Source organism: Labeo rohita, chromosome 19 (assembly GCF_022985175.1).
Source record: "Labeo rohita strain BAU-BD-2019 chromosome 19, IGBB_LRoh.1.0, whole genome shotgun sequence".
Classification (NCBI taxonomy): Eukaryota; Metazoa; Chordata; class Actinopteri; order Cypriniformes; family Cyprinidae; genus Labeo; species Labeo rohita.
The window spans coordinates 17,981,919-18,009,400 of record NC_066887.1 but is presented as its reverse complement, the minus strand read 5'-3'; the positions used below and the strand labels follow the sequence as shown (position 1 = coordinate 18,009,400).

Here is a 27,482-nt window from a genome sequence, read left to right as displayed (position 1 = left end):
GGGCGTGATAAATATGGACTAAAGGGGACTTTGGTGGGCAGGCTAGGCAGAGGAACCAGAAGGAGGGAGAAGGTAGCTAAAGGCTAATGCTAGCCAGTGCCTGTGCCTGGGCCTGTGCCTGGCAGATTTGATGAGTGCTGCTCGATAAGAACCTGGCACTGGGCCTGGCGATCTATATTATGACCCTGAAAAAAAGAGAGAGAAAAAAACTGCTGTTAATTTGATAAGCTACCTTTTTACGAAACCCTGATAATCAAAGCACAATGTCAGTTTCTGTAAATCTCCTAACTGTTCATAAACTCTGTTAGCAGACGAGAAAAATGCTTAAAGAAAAATGTTTTGGCATTGACTAATGAGTAAAGCAACAATCCTGCAGAGTAACTCGGCTGGAAAAATAAAACAATGGAAACATCACAGAAATTCCAGTGGTTTCCACTACAAATACCATGACAAACATTACAAACCATCAACTTTTAACAACTGAAACCATTAAAAATGGTTTTCTGTATTGTGTTTTAGACATATTCAATTAGGATTTAGTGGTTTTAACAAGCTACCAAAAGATGGCGAAAACCCATCAACTTTTAACCATTAAAAATAGTTTTCTGTTGTGTGTTTTTGGACATATTTCATTAGGATTTAGTGGTTTTAACAGGCCACCGATAGAGTGTGAAAAACCACCAACTTTTAACCATTAAAACCATCAAAAAATGTTTTTCTGTAGTGTGTTTTTGGACACATTCAATTAGGATTTAATGGTTTTAACAAGCCACCAATAGAATGTGACAAACCATCAACTTTTAACCATTAAAAATGTTTTTCTGTAGTGAGATTTTGGGAGATATTCAATTAGGATCTAGTGGTTTTAATAAGCCACTGATAGACTGTGAAAAACCATCAACTTTTAACCATTAAAACCATCAAAAAATGTTTTTCTGTAGTGTGTTTATGGACACATTCAATTAGAATTTAATGGTTTTAACAAGCCACCAATAGAATGTGACAAACTATCAACTTTTAACCATTAAAAATGTTTTTCTGTAGTGAGATTTTGGGACATATTCAATTAGGATTTAGTTGTTTTAACAAGCTACCAAAAGATGGCGAAAACCCATCAACTTTTAACCATTAAAAATGGTTTTCTGTAGTGTGTTTTTAGACATATTTCATTAGGATTTAGTGGTTTTAACAAGCCACCAATAGAAGGCGACAAAACATAAATGTTTAACCATTAAAACTATTCAAAATGTTTTTCTGTAGTAAGATTTTGGGACATATTCAATTAGGATCTAGTGGTTTTAATAAGCCACCGATAGACTGTGAAAAACCATCAACTTTTAACCATTAAAACCATCAAAAAATGTTTTTCTGTAGTGTGTTTATGGACACATTCAATTAGGATTTAATAGTTTTAACAAGCCACCAATAGAAAGTGACAATTATCAACTTTTAATCATTAAAACTGTTCAAAAATGGTTTTCTGTAGCATGTTTTGGAACATATTCAATTAGGATTTAGCGGTTTTAGCAAGCCACCAATAGAAGGTGACAAACCATCAACTTTTAACCATTAAAATGTTTTTCTGTAGTGAGATTTTGGGACATTCAATTAGGATCTAGTGGTTTTAACAAGTCACTAATAGAAGGCAAAAAAACACCAACTTTTAACCATTAAAACCATCAAAACATGGTTTTCTGTAGTGTGTTTTTGTACATTTTCAATTAGGATTTAGTGGTTTTATCAAGCCACCAATAGAAGGTGACAAACCATCAACTTTTAACCATTAAAACCATTAAAAATGTTTTTCTGTAGTGTGTTTTTGTACATTTTCAATTAGGATTTAGTGGTTTTATCAAGCCACCAATAGAAGGTGACAAACCATCAACTTTTAGCCATTAAATTCAATAAAAAATGGTTTTCTGTAGCGTGTTTTGTGACATAATTCATTAGGATTTAGTGATTTTAACAAGTCACCAATAGAAGGTGACCAATTACCAGTAGAAACCCACAGTTTCCATTACAACCAATACAAGTCCCATTATAACCAGTAAAACCATTACAAATTCTGTGATGGTGTCTATTGTTTTTTTCTGTCAGTAGAAGAAAAAAATGAAGGTGGGGGAGCGGGCTATGTTTGCTAAAGATGGCTTTTTCTCAGTTATAAAGTGCTGAGAAGACTGACTGTAAGTCTTACCTGTGGAACCAGTTCAATGCCTTGAGCAGGTCGTGTTACTGCCGCTTTAGGGATGCCATTGGGATGTCCTCCATCTTCGCCCTGTGGTACAGACCAGCTGTCCTGAGTCCCCTTCCTACAAAGGAAACTGGGGAAAAATGAATTTATTATACAATTTGTACAATTTGCACATATATTATGCACATCTCTCCAAATGGTCCATTACCTGCGCCGATATCCAAACATAAGGAAGAGCACACAGAAAATGATGCAGGCCATGCCAATGTGGATGCCAACCACAATGCTGCTCACCGAACTCTCTACACCCCTACAGTTACATTGAGTTTCCTCTCCTGCAGCAAGAAACATGATTATTACACACTGTACTTTTATAATAAATAATCAATGTAATTATGCATGACAAAACAAATGCTAATTTACCAGCTCTGGTTTTAGCACTAGTTCCGTCCTCAGCCAGCGACACGAGTTTCTTTGAGCAGTCGCTCTCTCCATTGCCGTTGTATGCCACCAGTTTGACTTCATACACAGCACCAGGGTCTTAAGAAAAAAAATGGAAACAGTCAGTATCACACATGCTGCAAATCAATCAAAGTTACTCATGCATTCGCTTCACACATACACAATCTAATACATATACATCGAGCTGGTTTTGTTGACTTTGCAGTCACAGTAGAACTATTGATCAGCTGAGTCATGGTGATTGAGGTCCGGTCTAAAACCTCCTGGCTATTATGGCTGTTCTGTTACTTGGGCAATTTTCTTTTTACGTGATGTAGGATCCGTTTTCGTCAATATCTCAATTTTCAGACTCTCTTCAGAGTTCTCTGAATTCACATGTTACATAACAATACTAGGAAATACTTAGAGAAGCATTCGTTTTCTAGTGCTCATTGTATACTTCAGATCGGCGTTTCAGGTGGGCAAACGAGAAAACATTTCAGCTGTCAATGTACAAACATAATGGCTTTTTCAGAGCTGCTGTAACAGGTCTTGTCCACAGAATAGTGAAGTGAGAGAGTATTCAGCATAAAACATTAAAATAAGCAGGGCTAGATGAAATCTGATGGCTTTTTGCACTGAGAGTATATGTTCAAAATAAAAGATTTTTAAACTTTTTAAGCCTCCTTCTAAAAAACGTAACAAAAAATGTGTGAAGAAACATTTTTTTTTTAAAATAAATAACTGTTTTGTATTGTAACTATACTGAATCTACAGCAATTTATTAATATTATTTTAAATATAATTACTTTTTATTATTATTATTTAAACATTTATGTCTATGTATGTATGTTTTTCTATTAAAGTAATTTTAGATCTATTGTATTGCATTTTTCACACTAAATATCATTGCAAAGCAGTGACACATTAACAACATATTTTTTAATAAATACAATTCTTTGAACCCAGTTTAAAAACCTCAAACTTAAGATATACTTAAAATCTATGTATTTGTAAGTATTAACATTAACATTTAATTGCACTAAATTAGCAAACTATTTGCCTTCTGCAAATACACTACCAGTCAAAAGTTTGTGAACAGTAAGGTTTTTAATATTTTTTTTAAAGAAGTCTCTTCTGCTCACCAAGCCTGCATTTATTAGTACATATTAGGTACTATTTATAAAAAAAATATCTGTTTTCTATTTGAATATATTTATAAATGTAATTTATTTCAAAGTTTAATTTTTATCATTATTCTAGTCAAAGGATCCTTCAAAAATCAATCTAATATTCTAATTTGCTGCTCAAAAAACTAATTATTATTATTATTATGTTGAAAACAGCTGAGTAGAATTTTTTCAGGTTTCTTTGATGAATAGAAAGTTCAGAAGAACAACATTTATCTAAAATATAAATCTTTTGTAACATTATAAATGTCTTTGTCATCACTTTTGATCAATTTAAAGCATCCCTGCTAATTAAAAGTATTAATTTCTATAATCCCCCCCCCAAAAAAAAACACTGACTCCAAGCTTTTGAATGGTATAGTGTATAATGTAAATGCTGATCTTTGAATCTTTCTATTCATTAAAGAATCCTAAAAACATGTACTCAACTGTTTTAAATATTGATAATAATAAGCATAAAAAATTTTTTCTTGAACAGAAAATCATCATATTAGAATGATTTTTGAAGGATCATGTGACACTGAAGACTGGAGTAATGATGCTGAAAATGCAGCTTTGATCACCGTAATAAACATTTTTAAATATATAGAAAACAGTTATTTTAAATAGTAAAAATATTTTAAAAATGCATTGTTTTTACAGGTTTGGTAAGCAAAACATTAAAAAATCTTACTGTGCAAAAACTTTTGACTGGTAGTGTATGTATTGCATCTATAGTCTATTGCTGCATCAATAGTTTCATATAGTTCATACAATCAAAAACCCATTTTCCCTCACCGAGATGAGAAATCGTGTGAGCGTTAACATGGCAAGGCAACTGAATCGGCCCCTGGATCTCTCCGTGGGGGACCCTGCGGTACGACAATCGGAAACCCTCAGTTTTTCCAGGCTTATTGGGCAGCTCCCACAGGACCTGGACTGCGGTGGTGTTTATTGCTTTGGTGAAAAATGTAGGTGGACTGGGCACTAGAAAAGGTACAAGGAGAGAAAAACCATTATAATGAGCTCAGAGGAACAAGGAACACTGTGAGTTCATTCTGTTCAAGCAAAAAACATAAGGTTGATGGGCAGAGAAGCCACAGAAAGAAAGAAACAGATGCTCAAACATCTGCGACAAAGCAGGTCTGATTAGAGGGAAGGTTGGTATTAAAGAACAAGGGACACAAAAATGCTGATGGGGGACAGAGAAGAGACAGTTAGGGAGAGAGAGGGAGTGTTTGAAATTGTAGTGACCTAAGCAAAACATAAAAGCACACAGCATGTGATGTGTAATCTAGATGTTTTACAGATACATACCACCCCCTAGTGTTGTGGAAACAACAGTACTGGACCGTTCACTAGCACCCAGTGGAGAGTAAGCCTTCAGGTAGATGGAGTAGGTGGTCGCAGGTTCAAGGTTTGTGAGGTCATGCTGAAATGTTGTCTTACTCACGGCCTCCTGTAGTTCTTTACTCTCAGGCTCTGAAAACAAAAGTGCACCAGTTATGAAGTGTAGTAGAGAGCACAATATGTTCCAGTTTAGTGAACTCCAGAGACACTGACCGCCATATTTGCGGATATGCAGCACGTATCCGATGATCCCGTCTGTGATTTCAGCCGGTGGCTGGGTCCAGGAGAGCTGCAGGGTGGTTTTAGACAGAGCTGTGGCTTTCAGGCCCTGCGGCGAATCGGGCAGCTCTTTGGCTAGGGACACAGCCAGGCGAGCACTGGCCTGGTTAGTGCCGGCAGAGTTTTCAGCGATGCACTGGTATATGGCCTCATCCTCCGACGTGATGCGCGTCACGGCCAGGGTGCTAAAAACATTAATTATGATTATTTTAAATCTATGCTCTGAATTTAATGCAAGATGGTATAACCTTGTCAGCATTCACAGATATTGCACATCTCACAAGTTGGATGACTGAATATATTAAATAGGTGAACACTGACATCTGGTGGACAGAAGTTGGTAATGCCTCTAGAGGAATTATTATGGAAAGTAAATAAAGCAGCTAAAACATTTTACACATATACATTTTTAAAACTACAAAAATATTTGTTAATTTGTGACCATGGACCACAAAACCAGTCATAAGGGTTGATTTTTTAAAATTGAGATTCATGCATTATCTAAAAGCTGAATAAATAAGCTTTCCGTTGATGTATGTTTGGTTTTTTTTGGATAGGACAATATTTGTCCAAGATACAATTAAAAATCTGTAATGTGAGGGTGCAAAAAAATCTAAATATTGAGAAAATCGCCTTTGCCTTCGCCTTAGCAATGCATATTACTAATGAAAAATTAAGTTTTGATATATTTAGAGCAGGAAATTTACAAAATATCTTATCTTTACTTAATATCCTACTGATTTTTAAAAGAAAAATCAATAATTTTGACCTATACAATGAATTATTAGCTATTGCTACAACTATACCCGTGCTACTTATGACTGGTTTTGTGATGCCTACAATTTCCTGAAGGATTTAAGCTCTGTGTATTTCAGCAGTACGTTTGTGTATTTCTGTTGATATAGTCTCATATAGCAAAAGTGTGTACCTGTTATTGTTAGTGAGCTTCACATTATCGCCTGGTGTGAGTATTTTTCCATTCTTCAGCCAAATGATATGAGGTTCAGGAACACCCTGAGCCACACATGTGAACACAGCACTGCCTCCTGCTGGTTTAGACACAGACTGCGGCCACTGGATGAACTCTGGAGGAGCTGAGGAAACAGAAGGAACAGGGTGAGACCATGGTTATTATAGTTAAATAAATGTACAACTGGCATAACGGTTTTGTTAATCATTTAATATATACTGCCGTTCAAAAGTTTGGGATTAGAAAGATTTTAATGTTTCTTAAAAAGTCTTTTCTGCTCATTAAGGCTGCGTTTATTTGATAAAAAATACTGAAAAAACAGCTAATTAAAATCGTGGTTTTCTATTTTAATATACTTTAAAATAGAATTTTTTCCTGTGATCAAAGCTGAATTTTCAGCATCATTACTTCAGTCTTCAGTGTCACATGATTCTTCAGAAATCATTATAATATGCAAATGTATTATTAATGTTGGAAAGCTGTGCTGCTTAATTTGTTTTTCTGTGATACTTTTTCAAGATAATTTGGTGAATGAAACATTAAAAAGAACAGCATTTATTTAAAATAGAAATCCTTTGTAACAATATACACTACCATTCAAATTTTGGGGTCAGTATTTTTTTTTCCTTTCTTTCTTTCTTTGAAAAAAAAAAAATTGTATTCAGCATATATATATATATATATATATATATATATATATATATATATTTCTATTTTGAATAAATGCTGTTCATTTTAACTTTTTATTCATCAAAGAATCCTGAAAAAGAATCACAGGTTCCAAAAAAAATAATGATAATAAATCAGCATATTATAATGATTTCTGAAGGATCATGTGACACTGAATACTGAAGTAATGGCTGATGAAAATTCAGCTTTGCATCACAGTAGTAAATAGTATTTTAAAGTATATTACAATAGAAAACTGTTATTTTAAACTGTTATAATAAAATTTTATAAGATTAATTTTTTTTCTATTTTTTTTCTAAATTTTTTTCTTCAAATAAATGGAACTTTGACGAGCATAAGAGACTTCTTTTAAAAACATTAAAAATCTTATTGTATAAGATTTTACTACAAAAAAACTTATTTTATATATATATATATATATATGCAGTCTCAGTGAGACTAAAATAAACACAAATAACAATAACACATTATTTATTTATTTAAACAATTTAGCAATGTACATATATCAAAACCAATTGACTAATATTAATAACTTTAAATGTGTCTCCTGTTTTGATCTCCCAAAATAAAAAATTTGGTAACACTTTTGATTAAGAAACACATACTCACTATTAATTAGTTGCTCTTTAGCATATTACTAGCATATTTTGGCACTTTATTAATACTCATCAAGCACATATTAAAGCCTTATTCTACATGACTATATTTTAGATCCCCATACCTAAACTTAACTACTACAACATGTATCTTACTTACTATCAATAAGTAGTATTTAGGTAATTAGGTGTTTACTGAGGGAAAACTCTTACAGTATGTCTTCCCTAATCTAAAGTGTTACCAAATTTACATTTCAGTAACTATATAAAAAAGTTACGCAGTACAGATAGTATGATAGAGAGGCAAAGCTAACTTTTCTGTAAGATGAAAACCAAACATACATTTGTTTTCCAGCATATGGCTCTTTGAAACACACTCATTTACACTAACACTAACATCAGTTCTTGAACTTAAACTCTTTTTTAACCGCTCTACGTCTTCCTAAATGACCCCTGCGGCCCCTCCTGTGGCTCAGCAGCGCAGATGCAGGTTCACCGTTCCGCTTGACACCCCTTCAGTGTCCACACAATGGCCATGCATATATGTAGAGCTCTCCAGACCCTAGGACTATGCATCTCATTGATCTACTGACACCCACCACTACCAGACACCCCCCAAAAGAGCCCCTTCTCCCTGGGAAGAGGGTCCGAAGTGGTCTGCGGAGGTGTGGGAGGTCATAGGTCAAAGGGAACCCTATTTCAATAGACAGCTATTAATCAATGCAGGCACAGATCTTTAAAACAGCGCAGCTTCCACTTCAAATGAGGTCAAAATTTTTTAAACCGTTGGACAAAAATATAGATTTGCCAGATCAATATGAGCCGCACAGAAGCTGTTTAATTGGGTTTCACAGCTGATTGTTCTGTTTTTCATCATTGTGTCCTGAATAATATCTCTAAAGAGAATTAAAAATGCTAAGATTTTTTAAAAATGTACATCGGAATGAATTCTGTAATCAAAGTGAGTTTAAATGTATATACGTATATATGTATATATGAATAAAATGGTATACTGGTATTAAATTTTTTTTAATTTGAGTTTTTTAAAACAGCAAACAGCTTATATTTATAACCTGAGGTTACAATACCATGACAAGGCATCAAGTACCACTATAAAAACACAAAATCCATCATATATGTGCACATAGGCCTGAAATGAAAAATACAGCCTTTAAAAACACTTGAGTGGGTTCTGCTCAGGCTTTAGGGTCAAAGTGAAAACTGGGAAGGGCTAGAGGGGTGTGTGTATAATGAAACTATAGCAGGGCACAATAGGACAGAGGTCACTTCAGACCTCCAGACACGATCTGAATGAACGGCGGTCACACAATGTGTGTGTTTGTGCGTGTGTGGATGAGGAGGGGTGTCATTCATCAGCCATGTCATTGTGGTTCTCTTCTCTCCCAAGAAGCACTTCACACTTGAACCTGAGTAGAACTACTGATGAATAGACATCCTTGAATAGAAATGTTTCAAACTGAGGAGGGACTAAATAAAGGCCCTGAGAGAAAGAGCTGATGGATGATACATTCTGCATGTCTGGCTGTGTATATTTAGATTTTTATAATGTTTTCAAAGAAGTCTCTATGATTTGGTGCTTAAATATTAATGGTTCTTATTATTAGTAGAGATGTCAAATGATTCATTGCGATTAATCGCATCCAAAATAAATGTTACTATATGTGTGTGTACTGTGTATATTTATGTATGTATGTATAAATACACACATACATGTATATATTAAGAAAAAACATTTTAGATTTGTATGCAAAATATTTACATTTATTTATAATCAAAATTGTATACAGTTATAAAAATATAAACATATAAATATTTTTTTCAAATATATCCATGTATGTTTTATATATATATATATATATATATATATATATAATATACAGCGTAAACATGTAAACATAAACTTTTATTTTGGATGTGATTCATCGCGATTAACTGTTTGACAGACATAATTATTAGCAATGCTGAAAACATTTTTTTTCTGCTTTACATTTTTGTGTAAACCATGATACCTTTGATCAATCATTAATGTATCCTTGCTGAATAAAATATTAATTTCTTTAAAAAAATTACTTTTACTAAAAAAATTTACAATTTGTTATTTGTTAACATTAGTTGATGTATTAACTAACATGACTGAACAATGAACATTACATTTATTACACTCTTTATTAATCTTTGTTAATGTCAGTTAATAAAAATAGTCGTTTATTGTTTGTTCATGTTAGTTCACAGTTTATTAACTAATGTTAACAAACAACTTGTGATTTTATTAACGCATTAGTAAATGCTGAAACTGTAAATGCTGCAGAAGTATTGTTCTTTCTTAGGTCATGTTAATGTGGTTAACTAATGTTAACCCACTTGTGCCCTTATTGTAAAGTGTTACCAAAAAACTTACTTTCCCAAACTTTTGAATGGTAAATAATATTAAGCAGCACAAGTGTTTTCAACATTTAGGACTGGAGTAAAGATGCTGAAAATTCAGCTTTGCCACCACAAGAATAAATTACATTTTTAAAAATATTTAAATAAAAACTGCTATTTTATATTGTAATAATATTTCACAATATTACCGTTTTTACTGCATTTTTTCAAATTAATTCAGTGAGAATAAGAGACTTATTTCTAAAACGTTTTAAAAATTCTAAACTGTTGACTGGTTGTGTATTACTATGTTATATCAACTTTGTTCCCACTTTATACTAAGTGGCCTTAACTACTATGTACTTACATCATATAATGCACCTACTGTGTTCATATTATATTGCATAACACATTTGCTGCTATTGAGGTGGGATACAAGTAAGTTAAAGACAGGTTTGATGTTATGGGTAGGTTTAAGAGTGGGTTAAGGTGTAAGGGATGGGTCAACAGTGTAAAAATAATACAATAACACAAATGTAATTACCTGCAGGTATTTTTTTAAAATATAAATACAATGTAAAACATGTATGTACACAATAAGTACATTGTATCAAATGATTAATTTAAATGTAAGTACATAGTAGTTAGGGCTAACTAATTTAAAGTGGGACTGCGACTTTTACCCGTTAATATTTAATATTAGCCCTGATTTCTATATGCAATTTACACTTTTAGAAACGTTAGTGAAATGTTTTCATCATGTTGATCATTAAAGACTATTGAAAAAGACTAATCAAAACTGCATTGGTTCTGTTACTGTCAAACAAAAGCATTTATATGGCATTGTAAAAAAAAAAAAGAAAAGTTTCAGTATCACTTAAACAGAATTTCTTAAATAGTTCAGTGTAAAGGCCCAGTGAAGCTCAGCTATAAATACAAGCACATTTAAAAAACATGCGCATGTTGATCTGTGACTGATTCAGATGGATTTATAATTTCATGACATGCAATTTCCCCTGCCTGCAAACAGGAAGCAAACAGAGTACAATTAAATAACAGCTTCAGCTTTTGGAGGTCTGTTTTCCACTTTAGCAACTAACCAGCTGTGCCTTTACAACCAGGATCAACTGACAGCATCAGTGTCCAATCCATCTCATGTATTGATCAGTGATTCTTTTAGCAAGGTCTCAGATCCTGACCTTGAGTCTGATCAGGTGGCTATTCCTTATTCAATTAATTCTGTTATTTGACTTATGCAATCAATTAATATTATTGGAAAACATGGCTGCCTCCTGATCTGGAATAAGACTGGTCACATGCAATGACATTTTTAATATGAATTGCTATTTCTGCACCTGCTATGATGTGTAGGCATACATTTTCAGATTGAGGACATTTAACTTCAGCTGAACCAGATGTCAATATCCTCTCATTTCTCATATTAAAAACAGCCCAGGGTGAAATTAAAAGAAGGGGTACTCTCAACACAAAGCTGTTATAACGTCACAGACTCCCCTCTTTAACTTCGTCACCCGTTGCCTGACCACCAGCTGGGACGAGAACAACTGACCTCATAATGCTATGGAAAGTATGGGGGAGGGGTCATGAAGGCCTGTCAGCCATCCTCATTTGAGGACCATCAATTCTGCTGGCCCCTCCCTCTCTGCTTCATCACCTGTCTGTCAGAGGAGGCTCCACCCCCTCTGCTGCCTGCCCTCGTAAAAACAGCTTCCTAGGCCAATGTCAAAGGTGAGAAATGAGAGGGCAGAGGTGAGAGGGGATACCTCGCCCCTCCCAAAACATACACATGCACAACTAGGAAAACTGCTCTGTGCCTGTCTGTCTTGCCTTTTTGTTCTCTATTGTCCACATCTTGGCTCAGCATCTGTCTGAACCTTCATGACTGTGTGAAAGTGCAGACCTCACGTCCACAATGAGCAGTCTGGACGAACATAACCTGACCTAAACAAACCCCTCAGCTTTGAACTTGACTGGGATGTGCTGATTTAGACTGAGCTTAGAAGTTATCAAATGTTCACACACCAGGACTTAAATATCAGAATTTCCCTTTCTGCTATCATCTATAACTGCTTCTTCAATTTGAATATATTTTAAAATGTCATTTATTACTTTGATGGCTAAGCTTTTCAGCAGTCATTACTCCAGTCTAGAGTGTCTTTCTGAATGAACCTTCAGAAATAATATGCTAATATTTGGTGCTCAATAATATTTTTTTATTAATATCAATGAAAACAGTTGTGCTGCTTAATATTTCTTTGTGTAAAAAACTTTTGTAACATAATACATGTCTTTATTGTCAATTTTGATTGATTTAATGCATTCTTGCTAAATACAAGTTTTAATATCTTAAAAAAATACTATAAATCTCACTGACCCCAAACTTTACAACCGTACTGTATACTGATATATTTTAAAATTTTATGTTGTGTACACTACCAGTCGAAAGGTTTTAAACAGTAAGATTTTTAATGTTTTTTTAAAGAGTTTTGATCTTTTGCTTCCCAAGCCTGCATTTATTTGATCCAAAATACAGCAAAAGCAGTAATATTGTGAAATGTTTGTACTATTTAAAATAGCTGCTTTCTATTTGAATTTTTTTTAATGTAATTTATTTCTGTGACCAAAGCCAAATTTTCAGCATTATTACTCCTGTCTTCAGTGTCACATGATCCTTCAGAAATCATTCTTATATGCTGATTTGCTGTTCAATAAACATTTATTATTAGTATTATTATTATTATCAATATTTAAAACAGCTGAGTACTTTCAGGGAATAGCAAGATCCAAAGATCAGCATTTATCTGAAATAAAAGGCTTTTGTAACATTATACACTATATCATTCAAAATCTAGAAGTCAGTATTTTTTATTTTTTATTATAGAAATGAATACTTCTACTTAGCAAGGATATTTTAAATTGATCAAAAGATAATGATTATGATGATAAAGACATATATGTTACAAGAGGTTTCTATTTCAGATAAATGCTGTTCTTCTGAACTTTCTATTCATCAAAGAAACCTGAAAAAAAAAACACTCAGCTGTTTTCAACATATTCATAATAATAAAAAAATTGAGGAGTAATAGTAATCAGAATATTATAATGATTCCTGAAGGATCATGTGACTGGAGTAATGATGATAAAAATTCAGCTTCGATCACAGGAATAAATTACATTTTAAAATAAATTCAAACAGAAAACAGTTGTTTTGAATAGTAAACATATTTAATTGTACTGTAATAGTAAACATATTAAATTGTACTGTTTTACTTCTTTTACCTTTAAAAATCTTACTGTTCAAATGTATATGAACATAATTTATCATACATAATCTAAATAATGAACAATATGAAATTCACACAGTAAATTAACATTTACCAAGATTAATAAATGCTGTAACTGTGCTGTTTATTGTAAAATCATGATACTGAACGTGTTAACTAACGTTAACAAAAGAAACCAATAAAGTATTCCTAATCAAACATATTCCTGTGCAATTCCTTGATAATGAATTTCATTTCTGTGTTACTCTAAATTTCATTTCGCTTCACTGCACTGAATTACCTAATAAGGCTTTTCTCAGGGTTTGCTCAGAAGGATTTTGCTTTCTTTTTTGGAGAAATAACCTAACCTAATCTCTTTGTTCCCATCTTACACAAAAAGCGGATCAATAAATGAATCAATACATTCAAGATTACCTCCCCCAAATGGCTTCACTGCCAATTCTGTTGTAAAAAGACTGATAGGGGTGACTATTGATTGATCAGACTTAAGCTGGACATTTGGGACACAGATAGAGAAAGCACACCTGGGTGCAATATCAACAACAATTTAACAAATGAATGCATGCATAAAAGGGATAAGAGGATAATCTTCATTATATTCAGCATAAGTTGATCAAATATTTGCCACCTGGCCGTCACTTTTACTGTTTAAGGTGTAGTTTAAGATTAGGATTATGTTTATGTGAATCAAAAGCTTAGCTGACCAACTGTGATATTAAATATGACTTTTGTACTACACCTCTCATGGATGATTTACCCATTTGTTCTCATGTTGTTCTTTCCTAAAGACCCCCATTGTGCAGCCACTTTGAAGAAATCCAATGAAAGTAGCATGTATACCTCAGGGATATATGATCAGGTTGAATGTAAGGACAGTAGCAGGGTGATGGATGAGTTGTGTCATTGGGGTGTTGAAGGGGGGATATCTCCTAACAGCTGACTTCATTACCCAAGCTATTCCTCTCAAGCCCAGCTGGACAGCACCAGCAGGCCTTAATTACCATAATGCTAGTCAGAGTCTCACACCATCAGACCCAGTTCAGAGTGAGGAAAAAAACAAGGAGGGCAAAGGTGAGAGAAGGGAAGGCCTGAATATTGACTTCTCCTGCTGTGCTGACCAGTCAGCTTCCAAGGGTCATGTTCAAAACCAGCTCTGCCTGATGTCTGGTCATCATAGCAGGCAAAAGATACCTAATATCCTGATGAATACATACACAGCTACAAGCACACACAGACACAAGACAATAGACTTGCTCTGTTGTGCTCAGTGAAGTGTGCAAATAATAAAATTACTGTAATAGTGCAGCTTTGTGAACGTCTGTCACAACAAATCAGGATTAAGCAGTGTGGGGTCAGCTATTATTTGCCACATGGGTTAGGACCATTTACGAAATACTGAAGCTAAAATATCATTTTCTGATTCAATACACTACTTTTCCAAAACATAATACTTTTATTTAGCAATAATGCAATAAATTTATCAAAAGTGACAAAGACAATTATAATGTTACATAAATGAGAGTTTTTTAGTAATAAACGAAACCTAAAAAAAGTCAAAGTTTCCACAGATATTAAGCAGCCAAACTGTTTTCCACATTGATAATGATAAGAAATGTTTCCTGACTAGCAAATCAGAATGATTGGAGAAATGACTGCTGAAAATTTAGCTTCACCACCACAGAATAAATCACATTTTAAAATATATTAAAAGAGAAAACTTAAAAAAAGAAAAAAAGTAATAATATTTAATTATATTACCGTTTTGACTGTATTTGATTTAAAAAAAAATGCAGCCTTGGTGCAATTCTGAGAAATAAAGCCAGAACTGCAGAACATTAACTCACAACTGCAAGAAATACACTTGCATTTCTGACTTTTCTCAGAATTGTGTGATATAAACTTGCAATTGTGAGTTATAAAGTGAGAATTTCGAGACAAACTCACAATTCTGAGAAATAAAGTCAGAACTGTGGAATATAAACTTGCAATTTTGAGAAATAAACTCACAATTCTGACTTTTTTCTGATGTTATAACACGCTTTGTGAATTTTAAGTCAAAGTGACTGCTGAAAATTTAGCTTCACCACCACAGGAATAAATTACATTTTAAAATATATTAAAACAGAAATCATTTTTTTAATAACTTGTAATAATATTTAATTATATTACTGTTTTGACTTTGAAAAATGCAGCCTTGGTGAGTGTACAACTTTTTTTTTTTTTTTTTCAAAAATATTTTAAAAATCATACCAACCGCAAACTTTTGAACGGTACTGTATATTACAAAAAACTGCAAATGTCAGCTGGGACAAAAGGCCAAAATGTGGGAAAAAATAGAAAAAACTGTTTTGAAACTTGAGTGGAAAATCAATTAGAACATATCACCAACCATCTCCAGCACAAATCCAGGAAGTTTAGGCCTACCTTGAACTACCAGCCTGCCCAATGCGGTACGCCTCATCCTGGTACCAGGTCTGTTGGCAGCACACACATATACTCCAGAGTGCTGAAGGGAGACATCTGAGATCATCAGGTTCCCCGTCCCAAGCACTTGTATGCCCTCCACTCCGATAGATCTGCCGTCTGATTGAAAAAAAAAACGAGACAGAATTAAATGACTAATAGAGAACATTTAGTTATCCTTGGACAGTTATATAAGTATATGATTCATACCAAGTCTGCTCCATGACACAATCGGGCGAGGGTTTCCAGTGGCGATACACTCCAGGATAGCAGTCTGATGGACCGTGATGGTGAGGTTTTGTGGGCCAGACAGGATGACTGGCTCCTTATAGGTGCGGGGAACACCTCCTGAGAGTAGAAGGCCAATAAAGAGATGATGAAACTGGAGCTAAATCACTAATATAAGAATGACATTTAACATCATGACATTTGAGGTAATCAATGCGGTGGTTGTTCAATACAAACATAATACAGCACATTGCTTATTTACACGATGCATAGAGTTTAAGGTTAAGGTTATGTACATGCAGTCTAGGGTGTTTGTCAGATCAAGGGTGGCTACTGACCGGTTACGTTCAGATAGGCTTCATGGCTGTAGCGGGTGTTGGCGATATTGGTGGCAACACAGCGATAGACGCCAGCGTCTGATTTCTTAACTCCTGTAATCTGCAGAATACCCATTGGGAGAAGTGTGTACCTGTGGAGAACAAGTAACACGAATGAAGAATTCTGGAGGAGACTGTGAGGAAGAGTATAAAAGACAGTAAGAACTGTGTTACCTGTCATCAGATGTTCCGAGCACAACACGGTCCTTCTCCCAAGTAATGTTGGCCTCAGGAATACCACTGACCTGACACTGGAAACGTGCAACACCTCCCTCATCTACTGACATGGACTCTGGGTGAGTGTGGAATTTAGGAAGAGCTGTGGAACATATAGAATTGAGATATAATTAGTAGTTATTTGTACACCAAATATAATAATAATGATTTTTATAGGATTTTTTTTAACAGTGATGACTGGAGTAATGGCTGCTGTAATTCAGCAAATATAAAGTGCATTTTAAAATCTATTAAAACAGAAAACAGTTATTTTAAATTGTAATAAAAATTGTAATAAAACGGCACAGTATTATATATTTTACTGTATAAACAGATTGAGCATAAGAGACTTCCTTGAAAACTATTTAATACATTTCTTTTTATTAATATATGTGACCCTGGACCACAAAACCAGTCTTTAGTCGCACAGGTATATTTGTAGTAATAGCCAAAAATACACTGTATGGGTCAAAATTACCAATTTTTCTTTTATGCCAAAAATCATTAGGATTATCCATGAAGATATGTCCTACCGTAAATATATCAAAACTTAATTTTTGATTAGTAATATGCATTGCTAAGAACTACATTTGGACAACTTTAAAGGTGATTTTCTTTTTTTTGCACCCTCAGATTCCAGATTTTCAAATAGCCAAAGTTTGTCCTATTCTAACAAACCATACATCAGTGGAAAGCTTATTTATTCAACTTCATGTATAAATCAAAAAATTGTTGTTTAGTTTCAAAAAACTGACCCTTATGACTGGTTTTGTGGTCCAGGGTCACATATATTAAGCATAAATCAACAAACTTATTGAGTTTAAGTTTAATTTCAAGATTATTTCAAGAAATAATCTTTATATGATTTTGCATGTCAAGTAAATATATCCTGTTTTGTTACAATATTTGGATATAACATTACATTGTTTTCTAGATTCAGAAATAAAAGATAAACTTACTTATTAAGAAAATTATGTTTTAGCAGAAGGACTATGTGGTATGGAAGCCTATTTCCACTATTGAATAAAAATTAAAAAAAGGTAATTGTGACTTTTTATCTCACAATTCTGAGAAAAAAATAGATAACTGCGAGTCTATATCCCGTAATTCTGACATTATATCTCACAACTGTGAGTTTATATCTTACAATTTAAAAAAAAAAATCAGAATTGTGAGTTTGTGTCACTTAATTCAGAGAAAAAAGGTCAGATATAAGATATATATCTTATATCTTATATCTTATATGTCAGATATAAACTTGGAACTGCAAGAAAAAAAAATCTGAATTGTGAGATAAAAATTCACAATTACCTTTTTTATTTATATTCAATGGTGGAAACAGGCTCTCTTAATGTACTATAACAACTATTCGTACTTTCTCATATGTGAATTTACTGATACATTGATATCGGCATCTAAAATGTTGATTTTCATTGGTGATGTTGGATGAGGTGCCAAGAGTATTGTGGTCTAAATAGCCTGGTCATTCATATAATCAATAGTTAGGGGTGTTAGAAGAAGGGGGCTCCCAATGAGAGTTCATTGCCATGGTAACAGTACCTTCTAGGGAAGCATGTAGTGACAACTATAATTCTAGAGGATTATCACCCACCCTACTGCTTTTATTGGGCCAAAGGGAGAACCAGAGCAAGATGGGAAAGGATAGAGTAGCAGATAGTAAACAGACATTGGTTCCTCCACAATATCACTGTATTTCCCACATAAACAAATCGGGTGATTATAGGCAAAGTATACGATTTCATAACTTCAACCACGTTTGAAATGCTTTCTCTTCAGTCACTCACATGCGAGCTGCACACGGGCCTTGCGGCTGACCAGCATGCCGTAGTGGTTCTGTGCAGCGCAGTAATACTCTCCAGCATCCGTAGCATCTCCATCTCGTCTCTTCTGGAAGCTGCGGATCAGAAGCGTGCCATTGGATAGGATCTTCGCCCGACTGCCTACTCCTGGAAGCAGAGGAGCGCCGTTCTTATGCCACGTCACCGTAATGGGACCCTCGCCTTCAACTCTGCAGTCCAGCATCAATGGCCTGTCCCGTACTGCGATAACATCACTGGGCTCCGTAAGGAAAGCCAGCTCAGATCCATTACACAAACCTGATAGTGAGAGAAATGGAAGATGGGTCAGAACACAACTGGAACAAACTCTACAAGTGAAGACTTAGTGTACAATTAATGGTCTGCCATACAAACTGATTATATTAAAGGTTATGCATATGAAACATGATGATATGTAAAAAGAATGGTGATGAAGATGAGTAGTTCACTCCCAGAACAAAAATTTACATATAATTTACCTTTGTCATCCAAGATGTTCATGTCTTTCTTTCTTCAGTCGTAAAGAAATTATGTTTTTTTGAGGAAAACATATCAGGATATCTGTCCATACAGTGGACACCTATGGTGCCCCTGAGTTTGAACTTCCAAAATGCAGTTTAAATAAGGTTTCAAAGGGCTCTAAATGATCACAGCTGCGGAAGAAGTGTCTTATCTAGCGAAATGATTGGAAAATTACAATTTACATACTTTTTAACCTCAAACACTCGTCTTGTCTAGGTCTTTGTGAACTCTGTTTTTTTCTGGTTCAAGACAGTTAGGGTATGTCGAAAAACTCCCATCTTATTTTCTCCTCCAACTTCAATGTTTTAGCTTTTTTTGTAAAGGCTGTTTGGCCTTCTTTGCATGTTCACTTTGTAAACACTGGGTTGGTTCTTCTGCAGTGATTTAGGATGATTTGAGAAAAGAAAATGCGATGGGAGTTTTTCGACATACCCTAACTGTATTGAACCGGAAAAAACAGAGTTCACGCAGACATAGACAAGATGAGCATTTGAGGTTGAAAAGTTTATAAATTGTTATTTTTTTTAGAAAATAACAGATTGTTTCGCTAGATAAGACCATTATTCCTTGGCTGGGCTTGTTTAGAGCCTTTTGAAGCTGCATTTAAACTACATTTTGTAAGTTCAAACTCAGAAGCACCACAGAAGTCCATCATATGGAGAGGAATCCTGAAATGTTTTCCTCAAAAAACATAATTTCTTTATGACTGAAGAAAGAAAGACATAAACATCTTGGACAACAAGGAGGTGAGTACATTTTCTGTAAACTTCTGGCAGTGAACTAATCCTTTAATATTATTTTTAATTAATTTGACTGCACTGATGCTATTGAAGAACAACAAAACTTGAAGTGGATAATGACAACTGTCTTCTGTAGAGCTGCTTTATAACTAAATTAAATTTGTCTCATAATTGATGAACTTTGTTCTGTTATGAACTGTTACTGAACTAAATGTATTCAACACTGAACAAAATCTGTGAGTTGAATAATGACACTATTATCTTTTTTGATTCATTTCATAACTGAAGTCCTTTTCAAAATACTGTTATTTTCTCATTTATTACTGTGATGTTCATTTGACATCTTTTTGGTATAAAGCGCTATGTACATAAATGTGACTTGCCTTGTAAAAGATATTAGACATAGCTACTTTCCTTGAAATATTAATCATTTTAAAATTGCTAAAAGTCCTTTTTGGTCTCATCCACAACTTTCATGGATTTTGAGGTAATGATATACATGTACGTTTTTGTGTTTATTGCATATGTCTTGGTTTCAAGACTCCAACAAAAGGAAAACGCCTTTGAAAATGAAAGCTCTGAGGTCATACTTTCCATATCCACAAAACTGCATTTGTGTCTCATTACTGATGTCATTGTGAGCTTTACCATCTAAGCATATCTGCCTATTTGCTCAATATCACCAAACCGAACCGGGTCGTCACAATAGAGACAAACGCAACGCAGCCAGTGAACCATAGAGGGCCGTGACAAAGCCAGAGTAGAAGGGATAGAGAATTAGGGTGAGTTATGGGGTCAAGTTAGAGGAATCTCTTTTGAGTAAACGCACCCTTGATGACAATAGCCTTGTGACGACACCCTTTTCCCAAAAACAACTCCCGGCAACCACCAGGAGCCTTCTGCACCCCTCTCGGTCTGGACCATCTGCCCCCCACTTATACAAACCCCCACCATTCCAACCCCCCAGCGGTCACATTTTCCTTTCAGTCTGATTCCAGGGTGACTTTCCCATGCCACTGGTTCACCCCGGTCCTCTCTCATTGTCAACATGCTACATGGCCGTTCCATACATCTTCTGTGCTTTTCATATGGAGAACTCCAGACCTAAAGCCACCCTTAATGTGACCTCTGGAGATGGCCGGTGTCTCCAGCAGCTGTTATGTTAAGTCTGCTCTTGAACTTGCACTAGATGAGATGTGAAATACCTTTAGCATCTGTTAGGCCGATATAACCTACCCCGCTTTTAATATGCAATTCTGTTCATCTGGCTGCTAAAATATACTCATGACTATTGGGGTCCTCAAATGCCACCTGCATTTGATCGTCACAGCTGTAGCATGAAAGTCATGAGTAAATAAGAGTCTTAAAGGTATAGTCCACCCAAAAAATAAACATTGTGTCATCATTTACTCTGTGGAACACAACATATGATGTTATTACAAAAGTTTCAATGTATTGTTATCCATAGAATGACAGTCAAAGGGTTCAGTGTTGTTTTGGAACATACTGACACCCATTGTGTATACAAAAATGAGGAGGGAACTCAAATACAGAAGATTTTTAAATCATGTTGGTAACCAAACTTTAGCTGGTAGTAGCTGACTTCAATAATATGGAACAAAATGTCAGTGGCTACCAGCAGCTGTTTGGTTACCAACATTCTTCAAAATATAAAATATAATATCTTTTGTGTTCAGCAGAAGATACTTTTACAGGTTTGGACTTGAGGGTGAGTTTCATTTTTTGAATTATCCATTTAAAGAGAATTATGGTCTCTGCATTCAGCTGCTCATTATCTGACATTTTAAGTTGCATATAGACCATTTAGAGAAGTAACAGTGGATAATGTATTATACTTGTAGGGATACTTTTTCATTGTTATGCCAATATTGGGCATTTGGGTAACATTTACCATCATCTAATGCTCTTTTAAATTTTGTTATTAAGAAACACTAATAATTTAATGACACTGTTACATTTACCTTTAGCAAATCTCAAAATGAACACACTTTTCATACTGTGTAATTATTATGTGATGAACACTTTAACTGTACATTTTAAAATAACTGATTTTAGATGTTAATTTAAATTTATTTAGACAAAATATTGGTATCTGTTTCACATAAACCACTGCTGCGAAATCTGACATTACACATGACAATATGTGACCATGGCCACAAAACCAGTCATAAGTGTCAATTTTTTTGAAATTGATATTGATATTGATATTTATACGTTATCTCAAAGTTGAATAAATAAGCTATGATAGGATACAAACTATTTGAAAATCTGGAATCTGAGGGTGCAAAAAATCTAAATATTCAGCAAATTGCCTTTAAAGTTGTGAAAAAATCAAGTTTTGATATATTTACAGTAGGATATTTACATATCTTCATGGAACATGATCTTTACTTAATGTACTAATGAATTGTGGGATAAAAGAAAAAATCAATAATTTTGACCCATACAATGTATTGTTGGCTACTGCTACAAATATACCTGTGCTACTTATGACTGGTTTTGTGGTCCAGGGTCACATATGACCAGATAAGCTCAATTGTCTCACTCTCAGACTCATATACGTTGAAAAGTATCAATACCACAGTCCATAAATACATCGCTATAAACTATACTTCCACTAAAGGGAATTTCTGGGATGCACCTTTTGCTCCCAGTTAGGTCACACACTGAGCAAATGTAGATGGGACGAGTCTGTCTCTTCCTTTTTCATTTTTATGAGGGCTAGCTTACATCTGACCCTTTCCTGGCTTACTCCACCCGAAGTGTTAATGAAATTCAGAGGTCCCAGGGGAAAGGGGGGTTATGTCACACAAGCTGGATTCAGAACTACAGAGAATAACACATGGGCCTAAGCAATAAAGGTATGGTTGTAGCAATATAATGTTAATTTTTGCTTGATACATGCAATTAAATAATGGAATGTGTTGACAGGGATAACAATCGACTGGATATTTAACACTAACCATCGTAGAGAACAATTAAACATATCAATATACTGTTTTCTAAGGTTTCTCAAAGAGGTTTTCTATTTCTGCCCACTTCACTCTAGAATCTCAGATCTCAATGGTTGCTTCAAAAGTGATGATGGTGCATAAAGTACGTCGATTAGAGTAAGTCTATGCTAATAACCCATTCCAACCTGCATGAGACCCGAACAGAAGTGTGATTAAGAGCTCAGGTCTAAGGATAATTCTGATAATTCAGATGAGAGGTGGAAAGAAATGGGGTTTTGGGGGATTGTAGATAGTGTTCTGAGCAGCAGGAGACCCCCACCCATCCCCACCCCTTCAGCTGTGACCTCGGTCCCTAAAGGGTCATGAGAGAGTTGGTGAAGGGTGGATGAACAACGTGGGGCTTAAGGCAGACAGCCTGTGTCCAGTCACACAAACAGTCCCAGCCCCCAGTTTGGTCCATTGTCCCAAACCTAAGGTTGGACCTGAACTTCACAAACTATTGTCGGAAGCCAGACATTATTCTAATGGTCTTCATCTCCAACCAGAGTCTCATGGTCAATGTGGCTAAGATTGGCGAAAACCACCATCATCACTTTACCTTACTTTACATATATACTCTGCAAGGCTGCGTTTAAAAAAAAAAATGAGGGAAAACAGCAACACTGTGAAATATTATTACAGTTTAAAACTGTTTTCTATTTTAGAATATTTTAAAATGTAATTATTCCTGTGATGCATGTCAAACCATGATGTGTATTTTTTACAATCCATATTCTTTGATGAATAGAAAATTCAAAAGAACAGAATGCATCCTTTTGAACTTTTGAAAAGACTTTTGAACAGTAGTGTATACAGATCTGCAATGTTTTATGGCTAATCTAAGGAAAATAAAAGAACTGAAACCTCAGAGCTATACGACTTAGGCCAAATATTCAAATTTTAATGCTCATTATATAATTTCTATATGCGTCTCTCCATTGTCCAGAGGAGATTTTAGCATTACTGAAACTGGCCACTTTGAAAAAGTGATATAAGCCTTTGAAAGAAATTCTAAATGCATATGAACATTCACAAATTCCTCTCGCTCTCTTTTTCTCCCATTATATCCATGGCAGCAGCAGGAGATCTAACATAAACAATAGCTGAATGCAAACTTGGGGGAGGAATTGTAAAGAAGCTGGGTGGAACGGGGGGATCACGCTGCTCCGGGTGGGCTTCTTTTGACTCCATAATGGGAGTTAAATTCTTCCTGACTACAACAGCCACAAGCCGCCTGCACAAACACTCCTTTGTGTGGGTCATTTGAGGCAAAGTTGTCTTTTGTTTAAACACTGATTGTTATTAGGTGGCATATGCCAAGTTCAAAGTCATGCAAACACACTTGCATTTCCACTTAAGAGAGGAAACAATCCCCTGCTGATTCACTCCACCCTCCTCATTAACCAATTAGCACCCACCAAGCTCTACTTTTGATCCATCCACCACTTTTCAGATCTGACTCAGCTAAAATACCTTTAAACTTGTTTTAAGACGCTACTTCCAGTCTTATAATGGTATATGTGTTTCTATTTAATTAGATCGTGTCTGTAGGTCAACAGCTTTTTATGAAAAAGTCTTTTCCAGACATAAAACCTTTGGGTAAAATCAATAAGCAATATGCTCCAATTGCAGGGGGAGGACACCCCATCACTATGGCCTCAGGTCTTTAATTATTGGGATAAGGACCAGAAGGGGGTCCAGGGCTTCCATTAAGCCAATCTCATTAATGGAGCAACCAAGGGTTAAAATGTCCCTTTGCTGCAACATGTAAGTTTTAATGCCACTGTTAGTTCCTCTTTGGCTTTATGAACCCTGATGACTTTCTTTAACTATAAATTTAAAGGCTTCTATAAACAAAGTCATTTTGTGGCTGATTAGCCAGTATAATGTATTACAGGTTATTACAGCAGCTTCATTACAGTGAGGAAAATGGGTACTGCTTCAGTTAGAGCAATGAATGTTTAGATTGAAGTGGCTATAACCTGATAGCATCAGGTAAACATGATCACTCAACAACATTTTGTGGGGATATACTGAATAGCATCTACTGAAGCTTAATTTGGATTTGAAATTGGAAATGTATCAAGGTTTCCTAACTGATAATTATAAGAAATGGCCAAAGTCAACAAGAAGGAGATCCATGCAGTGATTGAGACATCGGCCACCCACTGCAGCCTGTGCCCTGTATGTGGATTAGCTAGATGGGTGTCTTGTCAGATATGTCTTCTGGAGCAAGAACTTTCCACAGATGAGGAGTCTGCGCAGGGATTACTCCAGCATAAACATATTCAGGCATGCACACTCATAAACCTCCGACAGCTTTAAGACGATTTTAAATTTACCCCGCTTCCCAATAAGGCAGGAGCAGTGTTATGGAGATCAGGGTGTTGGGGTCAGGTCAAAGGGGGTGGGGAGAGGTGGCCACTTTTGTCTCCCTCGCTCTCTTTTTGCTCCACCCGCTTTGGACCGCTCCGCTGTCCAGGAGGGGGACCCCAAAGGTTAATACCGCCCAAGGTCAACGCAGTCCCTCTGTCTATAAGGTCATCTGTTTCTAGCCCCCTCCTCCCTGAGACTCACCATCTCCTTCTGTTCAACTTTCTGACTATGTTTATTTATTATTCCACTGGAGATTTATTCTAAAGAACACACATGATCCAAACTCACAGCCATAACATCTGGTTTGAAAACAAACTGTTTTGATCCCAAATCCAGCCGTTTAATCTCTTTATAAGTAGATAAGAAAATGTTTGAGTTTTATAAGAATTATTGAGGAGAAAAGTAAAAATTATTGAGAATAAAAAGGATTTGATGCAGGATAGTTTGAGTTTATGATTCCTCTACCCTGATGACTTATTTTTTTAAATGTCCTCGATAACTTAAACATTTATGGGAAGAATAAATTAATAATATCAAACAAAAATTTCAAGATTTCATATCTTATATATTTGGCCTATATATATATATATATATATATATATATTTTTTTTTTTTTTACATTATAGCAACATCTTTGTCACCATCCATTTAACTTGTCATAATTTCTCTAATTTCTTCTCATTTTTGGGTTTGATTTGTATTTATTTCTTATTTTTTTAACTTTAAACACCAAATACTTAAATCAGCAATTAGCAAAGACTGGAAGGTTTGTAGTAACAGGTAAAATCACTTTTTATGAACGTTTAACGTCTAAGATGACATCTTTGTGTATCAATAGCTTATCCTGCGTCAAGGTAAAGAAACTCTACAACAAGAGTATTTGATGTTACTCAAGACAAAGCAGTAAAATATTAGTAACACTTTTCAATAAGGTGTAATTTCTTAACATTAGTTACCTAACATGAACGAACAATGAACAATACTACGCTATTTATTCATCTTTGTTAATGTTAGTTAAAAAATAGTCGTTCATTGTTCATGTTAGTTCACAGTGCATTAACTAATGTTAACAAACACAACTTATGAATTAATAATGCATTAGTAAATGCTGACATTCACATTAATATTAATAAATGCTTTACAAGTATTAGCTCATGTTAACTAGACTAATATAGTTAACTAATGAACCTTATTGTAAAGTGTTACCAAAATATTAATAAATATTAATATTACGACATATGTTCCCCAGTTCCTTTACAAACAGTTTGATACAGCACATCTCAAAATATGATCTTCACATCTTTCTGGTCTAATTATGCTTATATAAAAACGTATGAATGACAATGACAAAATAAAATGACTAAAAATGAAACCTTTACCATGTAAAAACAAATAAGTTTATACTCACATGAACCAATAAACGTCAGGAAGGTGAGTAAAATCCGTGGCTTCATTTTTCTGTGTAAATCCTTTTTTAAAAAATGAAAACAGGTAGGCTACTTCTTTGGGGTAAAAAAAAGTTTAAAAAGTTAAAGAAAAAACGCTACTTTTCTAGTGCAAATGTCTTGCTTTCAAATACAAATCTTGAACGAAGTAAACCTAGAATAACATTGTTATTTCTACACGTTAACGGCGCTCCAGCTGGGCGCTGCTGGTCACGTCCACGGCCACTTTGAGAATATCCCGAGAGCGTCTTCAGCACAGCGGTGAGAGCAGCGGTCATTAATTATTCATGATATTGTTGTCGCCGGTGACACGCGCGGTCACTGCACGGACGGACGTTGACGCGCGCGTTCTCGCCGTCAGTGACAGGTGGCTCTGTGATGAGCCAATCGTTAAACCAACCGCTGTTTTTGGGTAGGTACGTTATGACTGACAATATATTTGAGCAAATTGCCGGTTTATTGGTTTACCACAAGGGGTTACAATCAGAAACATCATAAGTTTAGCTCATAATGATCACAGTTGCATCTGTCGCTCTTTCTAGCCAAACTGTTGTCACTAATTATTCAGAATTTAAATATTCAGATTCTAATACTAGGCCTATTATTTGTTTAGATACCCAATCCAGTTGGTCACAGGTTCGTTTGTTATATTAAACAGATCCACAGAAACTTTGTGGGTAGTGTTTGTTGTGGCAGTGTGAATTAACAAACCCTCCTTATTAGCACTGCATTTTAAGTCCAGCTATTTGAGTAAACCAGTCTCACCCTGTGTGGTCAGATCCAAAGGACCATTAAACCCAGGAAAACACCCAACAAACTGATTCAATTAGTAGCGATTAGCATATGAAGCAGTATATGAATGGATCTGCATGCTAAATAAAGTGAGT

The 27,482-nt window shown here is 34.9% G+C and overlaps 1 protein-coding gene across 1 annotated transcript; it reads right to left on the bottom strand.

The window, feature by feature from the left end:
* si:ch211-57n23.4 (immunoglobulin superfamily DCC subclass member 3) lies at positions 1–26,809 on the bottom strand. Its single transcript, XM_051136179.1, has 14 exons — positions 26,559–26,809; positions 18,466–18,777; positions 16,619–16,763; positions 16,406–16,536; positions 16,050–16,187; positions 15,801–15,959; positions 6,359–6,524; positions 5,365–5,615; positions 5,119–5,283; positions 4,600–4,788; positions 2,615–2,731; positions 2,400–2,526; positions 2,195–2,321; positions 1–185 (listed from the first exon to the last, which is right to left on the bottom strand). Exons 1-14 carry the CDS (start codon positions 26,602–26,604, stop codon positions 90–92), a joined length of 2,169 nt encoding a protein of 722 aa, XP_050992136.1. The 5' UTR covers positions 26,605–26,809; the 3' UTR covers positions 1–89.
* Between the last annotated feature and the right edge of the window lie 673 nt (positions 26,810–27,482).